This window comes from Calypte anna, chromosome 3 (genome assembly GCF_003957555.1).
Source record: "Calypte anna isolate BGI_N300 chromosome 3, bCalAnn1_v1.p, whole genome shotgun sequence".
Lineage (NCBI taxonomy): Eukaryota > Metazoa > Chordata > Aves > Apodiformes > Trochilidae > Calypte > Calypte anna.
Window position 1 is genome coordinate 109,855,794 of NC_044246.1, and position 16,112 is coordinate 109,871,905.

The following is a 16,112-nucleotide window of genomic DNA, read 5'->3' on the forward strand; positions in this document are numbered from 1 at the left end:
TCATCTACAAGCTGCTTTTATATTTCCAGGGATGGTGACTGCACTACCTCCCTGGATAGCCCATTCCAATGCCTAAGTACTCTTTCTGTAAAGATTTTCTTCCTTAGATCTAGTCTAAACCTCCCCTGGTGAAACTTCAGACTCTTTCCTCTGGTCCTGTCATAAATCACTTGGGAGAAGAGGCCAGCACCCACCTCCCTACAAAGTTCTTTCAGGGAGTTTTTGAGGTCAATATGGTGAATAAAGCGCTAATAGCCACTCAATTTACCTCTGTTGGACACATTCATGAATTCCAGTTTATACCATGGTACAAACCAGCCTGTCTCCTAGCAAACCTGCTTGTGTACTGGTGGATGGGTGGAACGACTGAACAGAGTTCACAGAAACCTACAATTAGGAGGTGCTGAAGAAAGGAAAGGTTGAAAGAAGAAAGGGTTAAAAGAAGAAAAGAAAGGTTGGTTAAACGTTGTCTTGTCTGGTTCTGCCCTTCCCCATCAAGCTGTCAGGCCATGGGAAGAGGAAAGCCACCACTGCCAGGAATCGAGGGAAAACACAGGCCCTCCTTATGGATGGAAGTTACTCAACCAACCCCGATGTGGCTCAACACACCGTGCAGTGAGGATCCACTGGCATTCACCGGGGTAAAACCAAGCGCTATTTCACGCAGCGAGGAGGAGGACACCGTGATATTTTCAAACACCTCTACAGAGCTGCAGCTGCAAGGCGAGGGTGCGCCGAGGCCGGACAGCTGCACAAGTACACACATCCCTCCTCCCCGGGGGATGCAGCCTCCTCTCCCCAGGCCCTTCCTGCTTCTCAGCCCTCGGAGCGGACCTGAAGCCTCCCCTCGCCGCCCTCCAGCCACACTCGGCGCGTAGCGAGGGAAACGGAACGGCCACAGCGGCCGCGCCGCTACCCTGACCCCGCCGCGGGACCGCTCCCCTCGCAGGTGCTGCACGCCGACTGCGGGGATCGGCGTCGGGGAGGAAGCGGAGGCAGCCCCGCCTCTCCCCGGCCCGGCTCCACCCCTCGCTCTGGGAGGCCGCGGCTGCCACACAGTAGATGGAGGCGGCAGAGGGGCCGTGTGTGGCGGAACCGGTCCCTCCTCCCTGCGGGCGGCGCCATTTTGCCCCCCCCTTCCCTCCCCCTATCCCGCAGCGCCGGTTTTGCTCTTCAGCGCCGGAGCTGCGGCTGCTGTGGCGGCGGTGGCGAGCGGGGCGGGGGGGGAAGAAGGCGAGAGACCGCTGTTTTTCGTTCTCCTCCGTTCTTGCCTCCGTCCAGGCAACGCGTGGAGGAGAAGGGACGAGGTTCAGTTCAGCTTTCCCCTTTCGGATAGCCGTACACGGAGGGGTGTGTGTGTGTTGGGGGGGGGGGGGGGGAAGCAGGCACCACCAAGCCAGGCTGCTCCTTTACTTCCTTCCTTTCTTCCTTTTTCCCCTGCACATCTCGTCCTCATCCATCCATCCATCCATCCATCCCTGAGGGTGAGCCTTGGAGTGAGTCACCAACGAGGGCACGCAAGCGAGGCCATGTGTTGTTGCTGTGAACTAACTCAGCAGGCTGCTCATTTCTTTTGGGGCCTTCTCAATGATTTAACCTCGCGGGTTCCAGTCAGCGATCCTCGAGGAGCGCTGCAGGGCGGCCGGGGAGGGGGGGGAGGAGGGGAAGGGGCTGCGTGGGTGCCTGTGCTGCGTGGGTGCCTGTGCGCTGGGGGTGTGGGTGTGTGTGTGTGGGGTGAGGGGTGAACGTGCTGCTTTTAACTCCCATCTGTGTCGCGATTTTGCGTTCCTTAGGTCGCGCTTGCCAGATGCGAGCAGCAGGATATGTGGTGTGTGTCCCCCGATCCGCTCTGGTACCGAAACCCAGATGCTTGGAAGCGGCCCTGCCTTCAACCCGGGCAGGGATGCTTCCAAGCTCTGCAGCCCCTCTAAGCAGGCTGCTTGGGGTGGAAGTGTTAGAGCTGGCAGGTGGCAGGGAGCAGCTTTTGCCATGGTTTCGCTCTTGGCGTTGTTTGGTGTTGTTACAACACGCTGGACCCTGCCCTGTGCGTTTTGTTATCTTGCAGCTGATCCTGAAGGTGTTTTTAGAGCTCTCTTTTAATCGTGGCCTTGAAATCATGTGACCGAGGCCAGTCTTTGGCCTGCAGTCTTGCCATGTTCTCTTGGTTCTTACTAAGTTCTTCTTGTGGCTTTGATGCTGTAAAATGTTAGTGCTTAGTGATTTCTCACCCGAGGAAACGGATGTTTTTTGTTTTTTTTTTTTATTTTATTTTGCACAGACAGGCATAGTGATTTGTTAACAGGAATCCTGTAACATTCCTCACAGAAATTATTAGTCCTTACAGAAACGAGAATTAAATGCTACAACTTCAGGAAGAGCAGCTAGTCCAGAAGAATACTTATCTGTGTAAGGCTTTAAGTGGATTTGCCACTTTCTAGCTAATTTTTATAGGTCCTGTATACAGATCAATGGCTTATGGGTTCCTAGAAGTTATGAAAATGAATGCTTTCCAGTCTATGAATGCAAAGCACAATATACATGCAAAATATGTATTGCTGTGTATATGAAGAGGAGGTTAGAAACTGACATTGCAAATGACCAAGTTTGCTGCATGGCATTAGTGTTAATGATGTATTGTGAGACATTTGCTTTCCTGAGAGTGAATCTGTTTCAAAGTTTGCCGTGGTGGTGTTGATATGCTTAAATTTTCTTTTGAAGTCTTTGATCTACCTCCCACATCATTCCCTTTTTTGGTACAGGCCTCTCCCCTCCTTTGGCTTTAGGCACTGCACCCTGTACAGTGCTAACTTACTTGGCAGGGTGCAGGGCACCCTCCCTTTCTGCATATCTTTCTTCATTGTTGGCCAGATCCAAGTGGATGGAAGACTGTGTCAGTCCTCCTGTTAACGTCAACTGTTAACTGGTGGACTTTGCCAAGGCTCATATTTGCATGTTACTAAAATGCAAATTATATTTGAGTTATATTGTTTCCTTTTTGTCCTGTGCATGGTTGCTGTGCAGGTGGGAATGCTGATGTTAAAAGTAGCATTTCCAACTATAGCAGTGTTTATTTATGATGTTCTGAAAGCCCTGTCTCTTGTTAGTCTTGTGAATTGTGAAAGTGCAGAATCTTAGGTTTCATAAAGATGTTTCATAAAGATTCATAAGAAAGACCTTAGCTGTGATGCTTGAGGTCTAACCAGAATATGCTAAAAAGGAAGGAAGAAAAACTCAGTCATTTCTCTGAGAAGTGAAGAAATCCTTCTATGCTTAACTGGCATTCCACTAATGATTTTCAAATCTATGGATTTGAATGGAAATCAACGTAAAATTGAGCTGTCTGAAGTTTGATTAGTCAATTAGTAACTTGTCAGCATAAGCATGCTGTTAATTGAGTAAGCTACAAGTGTTTCAAGAATTACTTCCATGTAATAATCTACAGCAACACTGAACATTGTTCAGGTTGTTACTGCCATTCTGATGACCTCAAGCAGTGAGCCCAGCTGTACAGTGTCTTTCTAGGTCACTGAAAGAGAGTTTTAAGGTTTGAGGCCAAGCTGGAGCAGTGTAGTTACACTATAGAAACTAACTGAGTTGGTGCTCTTCTTGCATTTGTGAAATATCCAGATGTGTAGATTTACAAAGTAAAGGAAGAAAACTAGTTAGGCCCCTGTTCTTATGGAACCTGACAGAAGTGGCTCAGTTAAAAGCTTATCAGGAAACTGCATGTCAAAGGTACTGAAAATGCTATTGCTTAGATCTGTAATCTGTGTTTCAGATACTTGGCATTTGTTCTGCTACATGTAATCATTATTAATTTGAAGTAATCTTAGTATGTGTTCATTTGCAAGCTAATGCAGAATAAATTTCTATTTATACAGTAATCTTTGGCTTTTCTCTACCCCTGCATTTTGCATTCGTTTGAAGTCTTATGTTTGATTACAGTCAGGCATTCACAGAGTCAACTGCTTAGGTTCTAGTTCACACAGCTCCTTATACTTTCATAGGAGTAACAGTTCAGGTGAAAAGAGGCCAAGAGCTGTATGGAAGGGGTGATTTGAAGGACCTGGGTTTTGGCCTAACTCTTTCTAACATCTCTGATGTAAATCATCTCTCTCCAATGTTAAGTGCTTTTAAAAATGGGTATTGTCTATAGTCAACAAGAATATTTTTTAGCAGAAACCTCTTGGATATCATCTGTGATTGTGAGACTTCTGAAAAGGGCTGGTGTCCTGAGTGTTACTGACTTGCTGTTAAAACTGCTTCTTCAGAGCTAATTTTAATGTAATTTATGTTAAAGTTGTGGCTGTTTTTCCATTAATCTTCCTTGTGCCAGGTGTTGTGCAAATAAGCAGTAATGCAGGAAAACATTTTCTGCCTTACATAATTTAGACTTAGTGTGGCAAGAAGTGATTTCAGAAAGGAGAGGAGCAGTAAGAAATGGATAAAATTCTTCTTACTTCAGCTACATATTTGGCTATTGATTCCTGATTAGGAATTTGTTGATGCCATAACTTGAAGACAGCAATGGGACAAAGTATGAAATTCCTGATATTCCAGAAAGTTCAGTTAAGGTCAGTGTGGATCTATATTATGCAGTTATTTCAAATTTATTTCAAATAGTGAACTAAACACAGCTCAGGGTAATGTGAAAGGAGGAGAACTGATGTAATGAGTGTGATAGTTTGGGAAGATAAGGCCATCTGGGAAGGAGTTGAACAGATGAAGGCAGGTGAAGGTCTAGAGAGAGAAATTATCCCCAGGAAAGTACAGTTTAAAGCTAGTGGCAAGAAGGGAGTAAACTTGGTTGCACTTTACAGAGAATCAAAATGCATTAGCAAAACCTTAAACTTTAAGTTACTTTAGATGTAACTAAAGATAGGCGTGACCCATGATAATACTGGATTTGCTTGCTGGCACATGAACAGTAAAGCATACTGGCAAAACTAAGTTGATTTATGCATATTCATATAGAAATGTCTTGCTCTTCAGAAGATGGTAAAATACTGAATATGTATTTGCATGCTGATGTCTAGTATGTAACTCTCACTGTTTCACTGTTTCTTTCACTGAAAATTTGTGTTATTGCAGGAGGGTCATGGTCGCCAACTTGCTTTTGTGTACATACAATTATTTAATAATTGGTGTGGAAGATTCAGAATTACTCCTAAAATAATGCATTTTGATAAAAAAAAAAGATAATTGCTAGTCCAAGCAAAGTTGTGGTCACGGGAGCCAGAGCCTGGAAGCTGTAGAAACTTTGCTTGCTCAGGTTGTCTAAAAGAGTTTGTCTTGGTGTTTACACTGTTTTGTTAAAGCATTAGGAAGGAAGAAAACAGTGCCATTAACTGCCAGATGTGGAAGTGCAAAAAAGGCTGCAGCACTTTGAGTTCAGAGGGAGGTGGGCATATACATTAATCATAGAATCATAGAATTGGCTGGGTTGGAAGGGACCTCAGAGATCATCAAGTCCAACCCTTGATCCACTACTGCTGCAGCTCCCAGCCCATGGCACTGAGTGCCACATCCAGTCTCTTTTTAAATATCTCCAGACACGGAGAATCCACTACTTTCCTGGGCAGCCCATTCCAATGCCTGATCACCCTTTCAATGAAGAAATTCTTTCTAATATCCAACCTAAACCTCCCCTGGCACAACTTAAGACTGTGCTCTCTTGTCTTGCTGAGAGTTGCCTGGCAAAAGAGCCCAACCCCCCCCTGGCTCCAACCTCCTTTCAGGGAGCTGTAGAGAATGATGAGGTCTCCCCTGAGCCTCCTCTTCTCCAGGCTGAACACCCCCAGCTCCCTCAGCCTCTCCTCATAGGGTCTGTGCTCGAGTCCCTTCACCAGCCTAGTTGCCTCCTTTGAACCTGCTCCAGGACCTCCATCTCCTTCCTAAACAAGGGGCCCAGAACTGGACACAGGACTTAGATTCATTTTCTCTGCTTTCTTGGTTAAAAATAAATAAATTGCTTCTGGAGAAGAGCCAGCTCTGATTAGAAACTCTGAAAAGTGTTTGTAAACATCTCGAGATGTGGAGGCCTACCTCTCCTATAGATTATGCTGTATGTTTGTCAGTCTCCAATAAAACAGTTACATAATAACACTTATATACATAATACAGTTATATACATAGTAACAGTTAATAAAACAGTGTATTCATATTTTAGTAGGTTCTGTGGTCTGTTTCAGAAGAGGCTTAAATAACTGTCATGTCTGACTCATGGATGGATGAATAATGATTGAAAATACAAGAGTATTTAGAGAGTAATTTTAAGAGAGTAATAGAGAGTAATTTTAAGTAAAGTACAGTGGTTGTTAGGCAGAAAATAGTCAGGAAAATGCTTTTGTCTTCAGTTGGTTTGGAACTTTTCTTTCCCTGCAAAGTCAGAGAGAGAGAATTGTGCTTGTTTACTGCTTTCATTTATGGCCTGCAGTAAAATTAATGCACAAAGATAAATTTTTATGAGATGCAGGAGTGAGCATTAAGGATTAGGATTATTTTATCTCGGGGGATGTGGAACAGGACAATTTTAAAGATATAATCAGTAAGGTGCATTGTGATCTTTGGACCAAAATCTATGGTTACAGGTATCAGAAAATTTACTTTAACCTGTGCTATCAGACATGGATTTTTCTTCCATAACTTTTAAATGTGAATGAAAGACTGAGTTGCCTTACAAATGTAAAGAGGCAAATGATGTTCAGTTGTATTCCTTATATCTGTGTGGGCTTTCCAAGCATGTTTCATTCCAAGATAGAGTGTCATGGTTAAAGATGAGATGCTTAGTGTTCTGGGTGCTGAAAGCTGGGCTGTGCATTGACAGCTGTAAGATGAATATTGCTTTCTGGTGTTCACTTAAAAATAAAACATGTAGTCTATCAGGTAAGTAAATGGAAGCAGCAGTAGCAGATGTAATGTTTTATCCTTAGCATGAATAGTGCATGCATTCCACTTTGTGATACTTTGTTAATTAATTAAAAAAATGAAAGAAAGCTGAGATTGCATCCCTAGCTTTGAACAATATTAAAGTGTGCAGACCTAGTGCAGATGTGTCACTGCCTGCCCACAGCTTGCTTGCAGTCCTGGATTTGGTCTGGCTGTTCCTTGAAAGTTTGTGCCTTTGCTCTGTCTGCTTGGCTTTTAAGAGGCCATGTTTAGGGAATATGAGGATGATAAAGGAGTTTCATTAGATGTTTTGAATCATTAATTTCTTATAAAATCTAGGTCATCTCTATATTGTGCTTGTCTGAGACTTCTTAGAGTGTTTCTACTTCCAGCCTGTTTTAACAGCTCAGGGGAACTTAAGGATGTAGTACTCTAATATTTTAATTTTCAGTTATTTTAGGCTACTGGAAGGGTGGTTGATCAGCAAAACAAAATATATTCTCCAGTGGGTGATTGTTTGTTTTTTTAAACTTTTTAAAATAATTTTATGCATACACTTAGAAAGTCAGTCTTGCATGTGGTCAACAGGGTCTATGGTTTTGTATTTGTTAAAAGAAGTGTACTAACAAAAATCTGTATTTCCTGTAGTTAATTAAGTTCTTGCATCTCCTGTCAGAGAATACTCTTACACTCTTGTCTGCTGGTGATGTTGCCATGCATGTAGTAAAATAGTCAGTGGTAACAGATTAGTTAATCTAATTACTCTGAAGTAGAGGGTGTGTAAGCCAAAGCATTGATTTTAATTTTGTGTTGGTTCACAGTTATATTGGCTTTTATTTCTCTTCCTGTTTTGTTCGGGTTTTTAGAAATGAAAATGTGTCAGACTTCAAATTTTTGCATTTTTTCAGATTGTATGCAAAATGTATTTAGGAAAGGCAAGGAAAAGGACTGATGCAGTAGCCACATTAGATGTATGCTCAAATTCAGTCATCATAACAGTAAACTCTACTCTGGTGTGTTATTTAGTGTGCAAAAATAGGCAGGGACACTGCTTTTTTTGGTAATTCTGCACCTTTTCTAGCCTGTGACAGAGTCATCAGACAAAATCTGTGAGACTCTGCTTCTGCTTTAAACTCACCCTGCTTAGACTTGGGTCCTTTTATATGTGAAGTGAAAACTGTAGAAGTCTTAATATTAAGGTTCCTAATTAAGTTTAGATCAGCTATTAAAAAGACATAGTACAGAACTGGAGTGACTGATGTTCTGGAATGACTGGTGGAGTGCACCCTTCTCTGAAATCCTCATGTGACATTTTGGCAGTAGTGGTTGTTGAAAGTTATCTGACTTAAGAGTTCAAAAGATGGAGGTGTTGCCTGTGTGTATCTGTATTTTACAACTGGTTGTGTATGTCCCAAATAATCAGAAATAGATTGGAGCTTTGGTGTTCTACAGTTATGGTTGAATATGTAGCTTGTATATTAAATTTAAGTTTTAGGAGCAGTAGAATTTCAGTACTTCTATGTCTCCCAGCTGGATGCTGAATGCAGAGATGGGTTATGTAGGTGGCTTATTGATTGGACAGCCATCAATGTGATTTAGTGTTGCTTGGTAATTTCAGAATGGATGTGGATATAGAGGATGGCTCTGAAATGAACATTTGCCCAGGTATCTGACCTTGGTGAGAAGAATGGGTTTAAACATGATGAGAAACAGCTTAGAATTGCTTTCCCTCAGTGCAGAACTCTCTTGTTCTGCTGATTCATATGGAACCAGTGTTGTTCTCTGTTGTGACCCTTCAATATAAAAGAATCTGAGATTGTAGAAGATGGTTTAAAATATATTAATTATTATATATATCTCCTTAATATATATTTTTATTATATATTTGATTGCATACTTTGCCTATGGGAAAAGAATTTGTAAAAGCTGGACCTATTTGGATAGGAACTCATAATTACTAGCCCAGATAGTGCTGATCAGAAGTTATCTTCTCCTAGCTAGAGTTCATGATTAAAACAGGGCATGTTGAAATAATCTGTGACCTAATCTGAACATCTGAATTCATTTTGTGGAATATGGTAAACATCTGCATTTCAGTTTGGAGCTAAAACAAATACAGTATATTGTCCCATTGAAGATTACAGTAGGCTTTTCAGTTCTGTGTTAGCTGTACTTCTGGAAGAAAATTGATTTGAGAGTGCTTCTGCTTTTGAATGATTTTTAATGTCCGGAAGAAAGGAAATAGAACATACGGACGATGGGACTTTGATGTGTAAAGAAGTTAATTATCTAAACCATCAAACAAAATGTGGGCTGTGGAAGTAATTATTGTAAGGGTCTGACCAAGCCTGACAAGCTGTTGTTTTTTTATGTCAAGAAAATGCTGTACACCTGCTTGATTTGAAAGTTAAATCACTTGGTTGCAATAGGAAGACTCAGTTTGTAGTGAAGCAGTAGCTGATTGGCTTTCAACTTGCAAACCTACTGATGCTTCAGCAGATGTAGAGCCCTCCAATTGTTTTTATTAAAATGTCCACTTGGGAGGCAGGAACCTTTAAAAACTTTTACTCTGAAATAGGACATGCATCAGTTGCAAATGTTCTGACAACTGTGGAACTGTCCCATTTTTGGGGGAAGTTTTGGAAGAATGTTTCATAAATTAGAACCAGAACCTCATGGATAAAGCAAAAGGTTAAAAGAAAATTGTCATGTGCTTTAAATGATGTAGTTAGATTAAAAAACCCTAAAAACACAACCTTAAAAAACCCATTTAAGTGTTTGAATGTTTCTTAGTTTTTAAACTTTAAGGCATGTATGACTGATATGTGTCAGGATCATTTCTACAGCTGTTTTAGGAAGTATTAACTGAGACATGTTCCTAGGGTATTGGTAACATCTTGAAAGTGAAGTGTATTAATTTATATTTAGGAATATTGATACTTTATTGGGTATAAATATAAAGCTACTCAAATGGTTTGTAAATAAGTATATAAAATAAAGCACAGATTTCCAAGTCTCTGGGCTGTTGCATCCTCCTCTGCACTCATTTCCATGTGTACGCACTGTGAGTACACAGAGCTTTTGTAGAAATACTCTGTTGCCTTTCCTTTATGTCATGGTTGGGTTTTTTTTAATTACTAATTTGACTATTTAGGTTTTATGACTCTTTGGTTACTGCTGATTGTGGCAGGATCCTGCTGACTCTAAAGCCTGGTGTGTAACTACTCATGATTAAAATCAGACTTCAGTAGGAGTATACTTGTGATTAAAGTTACCCATGTGCATAAGTGCTTGCAGGATGGGGATCTAAATTAGAATCTGCCTGATTCTGCTTGAGGATGAACAGAAGTCTGTGGAAATCTACTTGAAAGCATTAATTAAAAAAGTAAACTTATATCTAAAAGCAGAACTTCTAATTTTTGTTGTTCATCCTTATGCTGCCATGTCATTAGACTTCCCAACTACTTATTTGGTTGCTTTTGAAAGTGTTGTATGCTTTGTATTAAGAGTACTGCAGGTTTTTTAAAAACTAAACATAGTATTTGTGATTGATTGTAATGCTTTTAGTGGCTTTTAATATAAATCTGGCTGGTGTTTTTAGATTATTTTTGGAAGAGAAATCTATCTTAACTTTAAAATTTGGAAGTGGAGAATGATAGGATCTCATTAGAGGTCTTGCAGCAGTGCAAACTCTATTAATGTGTTTAAAACTGACAGTACTACTGGTGCTACTAACAGGACAAGAAATGAGCAGTACAACTCAGATGTTACTAGTGTGCAGAAGAGGAAGAAAGTGGGAAATATAATCTGTTTATCAGGGGTTTTACATAGTGTATGCTGTTCTTTGTTAAAAATTGATAAAGGGAAAAACATAGTTTTCCATAATTAGGTGGATTTTGAGTTGTCAGTGTCCTAGGAAATGAAAGTTATTTAAAAAAATAAAATTCATAGAAGCCATTTACTTCTCTTGTATTAAAGAGGAAAATGTAGGTATGTCAGCTAATCCCTAGAATAAGAGCAGAATCATCCTGGGTTGGTTTGGAGATTTTAATGAGAAATTTGTTTAGAAAAAGCCATTAAAAATTTATGTAAAAACGGTACCTTTATGGGTACAAGAATTATGATGATACTTATGGTGATGATTTCCAACCTATGTCTGTTTTGAAGACTAAGTAGGATGTGTATATGAAGCTGGTGTTTCAGAAAATAAGCTTGTGATCTTGATGCTCACTGAGGTTTATCTGGCTTTTGCTGAGGTTCTTTTTCACTCCCCTTAGTGTCAGTGGAGATGGTATGGATGTGCTACACTAGTATTTAGGATACTGCAGGAGTAAAAAGGGATATTGTGCATAGCAAGATGGTTGTGTCTGTGAAATCAGATTAACAGTGTTTTTATCTTAATATTTTTCCATAGATGCTGCTAGCATGCATCTAAACAGATTGCTGAGATGGTATTGTTAAAAACAGTGCTTGTTTCCTGTGCTTTCCTTACAGGGATCATCAACTTTCCTCTGTTTTCTGCAGTGTCTCAGATAGACTTCTTTTTGCATGCAGTCTTTGCATCCAAATCTACCTCCAAACCCTTTTCTTCCCTTTTGAATATCCAGTGTGAAGTATTCGTACGCTCTCTTTAGATTAAAATTTAAATTTTAATTTCAAATTTAATACAATTTAAAATTTTAAAATATATTTTAAGTGCTGTTATTTCTTTGTTCACTCAGATGAGCAGCACTGTGGCTAGCCCAATGTCAATGACTGCCTCTTCAAGCAGTGGAAGAAAATCAACAAGCTTTACACCTGAACTTCAAAGTATGATGTAAGTAAACAGTGAAAATGTCTGGTAATAGCTACATTTTGCATACATCTTTGAGCTGGTTTCATAAGGGTGATGGGGGGGAAGGACAGGTTTTAGTGGTGGAACTGGTAGTATTTTTCTGATGTATGTTTCTGATTTGTACAACTTTCATAGGTTAGATAAAAGTCCATGCAGTATTGAAAGGAGGGAAAGGACTTCTGAGTTAAGAAATGCAGGTTTAACATTAATTTAGAAGTCATTAAAAGCCTGTATTTCTCAGTCCTTCATCAAAGTAAGCTAAGCTTCCTGTTCCTATGTATGCTGATTTAAATGAGTATTCTGTATTGCCATCTTTCAATGCCAATACAGAAGGGTATGCTGCTGAGTTTATAATACAGCTGCTGAAATTAATATGTGTAAATAACTGAGTTTTTACAGATAGGAAATCAAGTTGTTAAAAAGATAAGCTATTAAACTAAAACAGCTGTAAATTAACAGTGGACTTCTAGAATCCAAGTTCCAAGCTGTGATATTGTGTGATTTTGTAGTTTACAACTTGTAAAACCTTGACTGTTATTCAAGCAGGTGGGTTTTGTCAGTGTTGACACTTGCATAATCAGAAGGATTCCTTCCTTTATCTTGAATGGTAACCTTCTCCACTGGGCTGACTGGACATTTTCATTTTGTGGAAAGCAGCATATTAATCAAAAAGTTTTGCCTGCCACTATAGAGAATTTTTTGCCTTTTCTGTGTGTATCTGTGGCACTTTACTGTCAGGGTGGGGGCAGGGGGAAGAGTAATGAGCTTGTTTGTGTGTGGATTAATGCTGCTGATTTATTAAACACTTTAAAAGAATATTTCAACCTAGAACTTAAAGATGGCTTACCTCTGAGGCTGCAGATAGCTTGGCTATAGTGGCCCATGTCTAAATTGTACATTTTTAAAAAAATTTATGACTATGGATGTTACTTATGGAGGTGGGGGGGGGAAGGATGCACATTTGCCAGTTGCTGAGGTCAGCTTTTTGAAAGGGAGCTTTTTTGAAAGGGAGTTTTACTTTTTTAAATCTTCCAAAAGTGTCTTAAAGCATTTTTCCTTATGTTCATTTGTCAGAGTTGAAAATGAAATGAGGAAAGCTAGTCCCACGGTACTGAGACATAAATCCATGGTTTCAAAAGATAGCAGTAATCATTGGTTCTTTTTTATCAGTCTTGGCTCTCTGAAAGACTGTCCAGGATGTTGTTTAAGATAGGATGAGGTAAAGGAGGATGAACTTAACAGGAAATTAATTCTGGGCTACTGATCTTTATTTTGGTAAGACCATCAAAACCACTCAGTGTTTGAGAGTTGCTTTTTACAGGTTTGCTTCGTGTATTTTGTTTTTATGAATTTTTAATCAACTATATAAGAATCAAAATAGTTACAGCATCCCCCTTCTGACCCGTAGATGGGTAACTACATTTTAATGGCAAGGAAATTTTATCAGTAATGAGTGTATCCTGATTGTTTTTATGATACCATCCTTTTGATCCTTTTACTCTAGGTCTTTATTTTTTGACTGTTTGTTACATTTGGCTTTTAATGTATTACTTTGTGCAAATTAAAATTTTTATAATCTTATCTAAAACGTTCTACTCTATTTTTTTTCCCCTTTCCACTGTGTTACAGCTGAGTATTAGGAGAGGAAAAATGTTGAAGTTTTATTTGTATATTTATAAATTCTTATAAAAATATTTATATTTTTTTTTCTGCCAGTTGCATTCCATAACCATAAATAAGTTAAAGTATTTCAAGCATCCGTAGATAATTATGTACCTGCCTGAAAACTCTGTTAGGCTTTCTGAGATTATGGAAATTTGTAACATTTTAGTATAGCTGTATCACACTTGATCTGCTTTTTTTTACCTTCTTTTATACTTGTAAAAGAGTTCCAGGAGTGAAGAAGTGTTTCAAGTCACTTTATGCTACATTTGAACTGCCTTTTTTTCCTTTGTCTCAGTCAGTTATGGGCATGACAATTCCAAGTGCCCTCCCTTTCCCAGCTGTCTCACACTCAACCTGTTCCTAACAGTCTCCTTTGGCACTTTGCTGCTACTTTTAGGAGATGAAATGGTGGTGTGAAGAATGCTGGTTTTCTCCTTCTATTACATGTCATGGTTTCACCTTAACTGTCATGAAAAACTTTTGATTTAAATTGTTATGTGGTATGAAGGTATGAAGGAATTACTTTGCCTGTGTTAAATTCTACAGAGTTCCATATCCAAAAGTAGAAGACAGAGTTTGTTTTCAGTTAAATGTTCTTAGGAGACTATTAGATTGTTGTTAGGTTGAGGATGGAATACATTCCAATGGAGTATTTTTCAGTATAATGTAAATGAGATAATGAACTGCTTCCTGTGTACTGATTCTTCTAAATTAGATGAGTACTTCTTACAAACCCAGTGGTTTGCTGTACTGAGTCCTTTTCAGAAAGAAAAATATTAGTTCTCTGCTTCAAGAGAATCTTGTTTAGTTATTGTTCACATCTATTATAGTCATCTACACTGGAATATATGTGTTGTTCTTGGTGGAGAAAATAACTGAGACTGTGTTTGAAAACAAAAGAGCAGCCATGAAGTTTGGAGTCAAACCCCCCCCCCTGCATCAGTTTGGATTAGTACTGGGGGAGCCTGCATTTTATTTAATTGTGGACTTCCTGATAAAGTATTTTGAAACTACACTCCCCGCCAGTGTAAACATGATTCTGTCAGAATGTAGAAGTTATTGTTGGCCAAATAAATGGAAGAAATAGACATTTTCCTTTTGCTTCAGAACTGGAGGAGTTGCACGTTGAGAGCTATGCAAACAGATCAATGCTTTACAGTAACAGTTTTCATAGCTTCATTAAACCAGTGTAAGCTGAAGAAATTCCTTGAATGGAATGAGCACAGTGAAAGTTACATTTTTATTGTTTGCTGGAAAAAAAGAAGACTTTCAAAATGATGAAGTGCCAGGGCTGAACCATGTGGAGAAAAAAAATGACAGGTATTTCTTCTGGCCAGGACCACAAAATGAAGCTACCATTTTAAAAGAACCGTCCAGGCCCTGACAGAAGCTGACATTTTTTATAAACTACATAACTTAGGAATTTACATATTCTCCTATTTAGGCAATTTATAATGAATCAGTGCTGACATCTTAGCATCCTCAGAATAGTAAAGGCCGAAGTGTTACAGTCAAAAAAGGTAACTTCCTTGAAGAAATGAAAATAGGTATTATCTCTGCATAATTTGTTACTGTGAAATTGAATTGAATCACCTATTTCTTATGGATAGACATCCATAGGGAGTAATATGAAGAGTAACTTCAATTTATCCTGCCTATCTCAACAAAAAATGTGTGCAGGGAGTGGATGAACTTGTGAGAAATGTGTCACAGAATGATGCTGGGTGCTAATCCAGGTGTCATTTGCTAGTTTGTGCTTATGTTTAAAGAATAGGCTTTTGGATTCTACAGATGTAAAGGGCAGATGGAAAATAGAGGAATCTTTCTGGAGCAGTGTATCAAATCCTGTGATAACCCAATAGTGAGATCTGGAAGTCTGTGGATAACAGTGCCTCACAGCCTGAAGGTAGTATTTTTTATTTGTTGGTGATTTGCAGCACATAAGTGTTGAGTCAGGGTTTGATTCCACAGCATCCTTAAATTTATAGATAATGTTAAACTTTTGGGTAATCTCATTTAAAATGAGGAGGTTATTCATATGGTTTGTTTTTGGTTTTTTTTTAAGTGCTACACCTATTTTTAAATGACACTGTTAGGGAATGATCTGTATCCTTTTGTAGAACTGTGTTTTTATAGTCAGCTCACCAATATTCTTCTGATCACAGATTCATAGAATGGTCTGAGTTGAAAGGGTCATTAATGATCATCTAGTTCCAAGCCCCTGGCCATGGGCAGGGACACCTCCCACTAGACTAGATTGCTTAAATCACCATCCAGCCAGACCTTGAGCACTTATATTTGAGAAGGCAGGAAGTGTATAGGAGTCCTGAAATGAAATCCCAAAACCCTGCATAAAAGGTGTCTTAAAATACGTAAAAGTTTTTCATAGTATCTCTAATTTTTTAAACTAATGGAATGGTTCCATGTTTCCAGATTTAGAAATTTACTTAAATTTTAAGAAATTTTTCCTTGTTAGTAAATAAAAATGAGTTCTGTGTTATGCCTAATGTCTATGTAAATGGTATTAAATATAACTGGTGATAGTATTTAATATTCTGATTACCTTAAGAGGAACACAGATTGAACTGCAAGCATCACACTGTCACAGACCACTCAAGTACATGTCAATTTACAGTGCTCTATTTTACATGGATATGTTTGGCATTTAATTGTTAAGACCTTGGAAATATTTTATATTTACCTTTTAATAATTTAAGAGATCATT

General features: G+C 39.1%; 2 protein-coding genes across 7 annotated transcripts in view; one reads left to right on the plus strand and one right to left on the minus strand.

Moving 5' to 3' along the window:
* RUNX2 (RUNX family transcription factor 2) overlaps positions 1–16,112 on the minus strand; it is a 222,499-nt gene that overhangs the window by 178,132 nt on the left and 28,255 nt on the right. The gene's annotated exons all lie outside the window — the stretch shown is intronic.
* SUPT3H (SPT3 homolog, SAGA and STAGA complex component) overlaps positions 927–16,112 on the plus strand; it is a 266,847-nt gene continuing 251,661 nt past the window's right edge. Inside the window, exons 1-2 of one of the 5 annotated variants that reach the window (XM_030448348.1) lie at positions 927–949; positions 11,610–11,704. In XM_030448348.1, the coding sequence (XP_030304208.1) occupies positions 11,610–11,704 (95 nt within the window). In that variant the 5' untranslated portion in view covers positions 927–949. Of the gene's footprint in view, positions 950–1,134; positions 1,351–1,452; positions 1,497–11,609; positions 11,705–16,112 lie in introns of those variants that run through there. The other 4 variants (XM_030448350.1, XM_030448345.1, XM_030448349.1 and 1 more) reach the window with 4 other exon arrangements.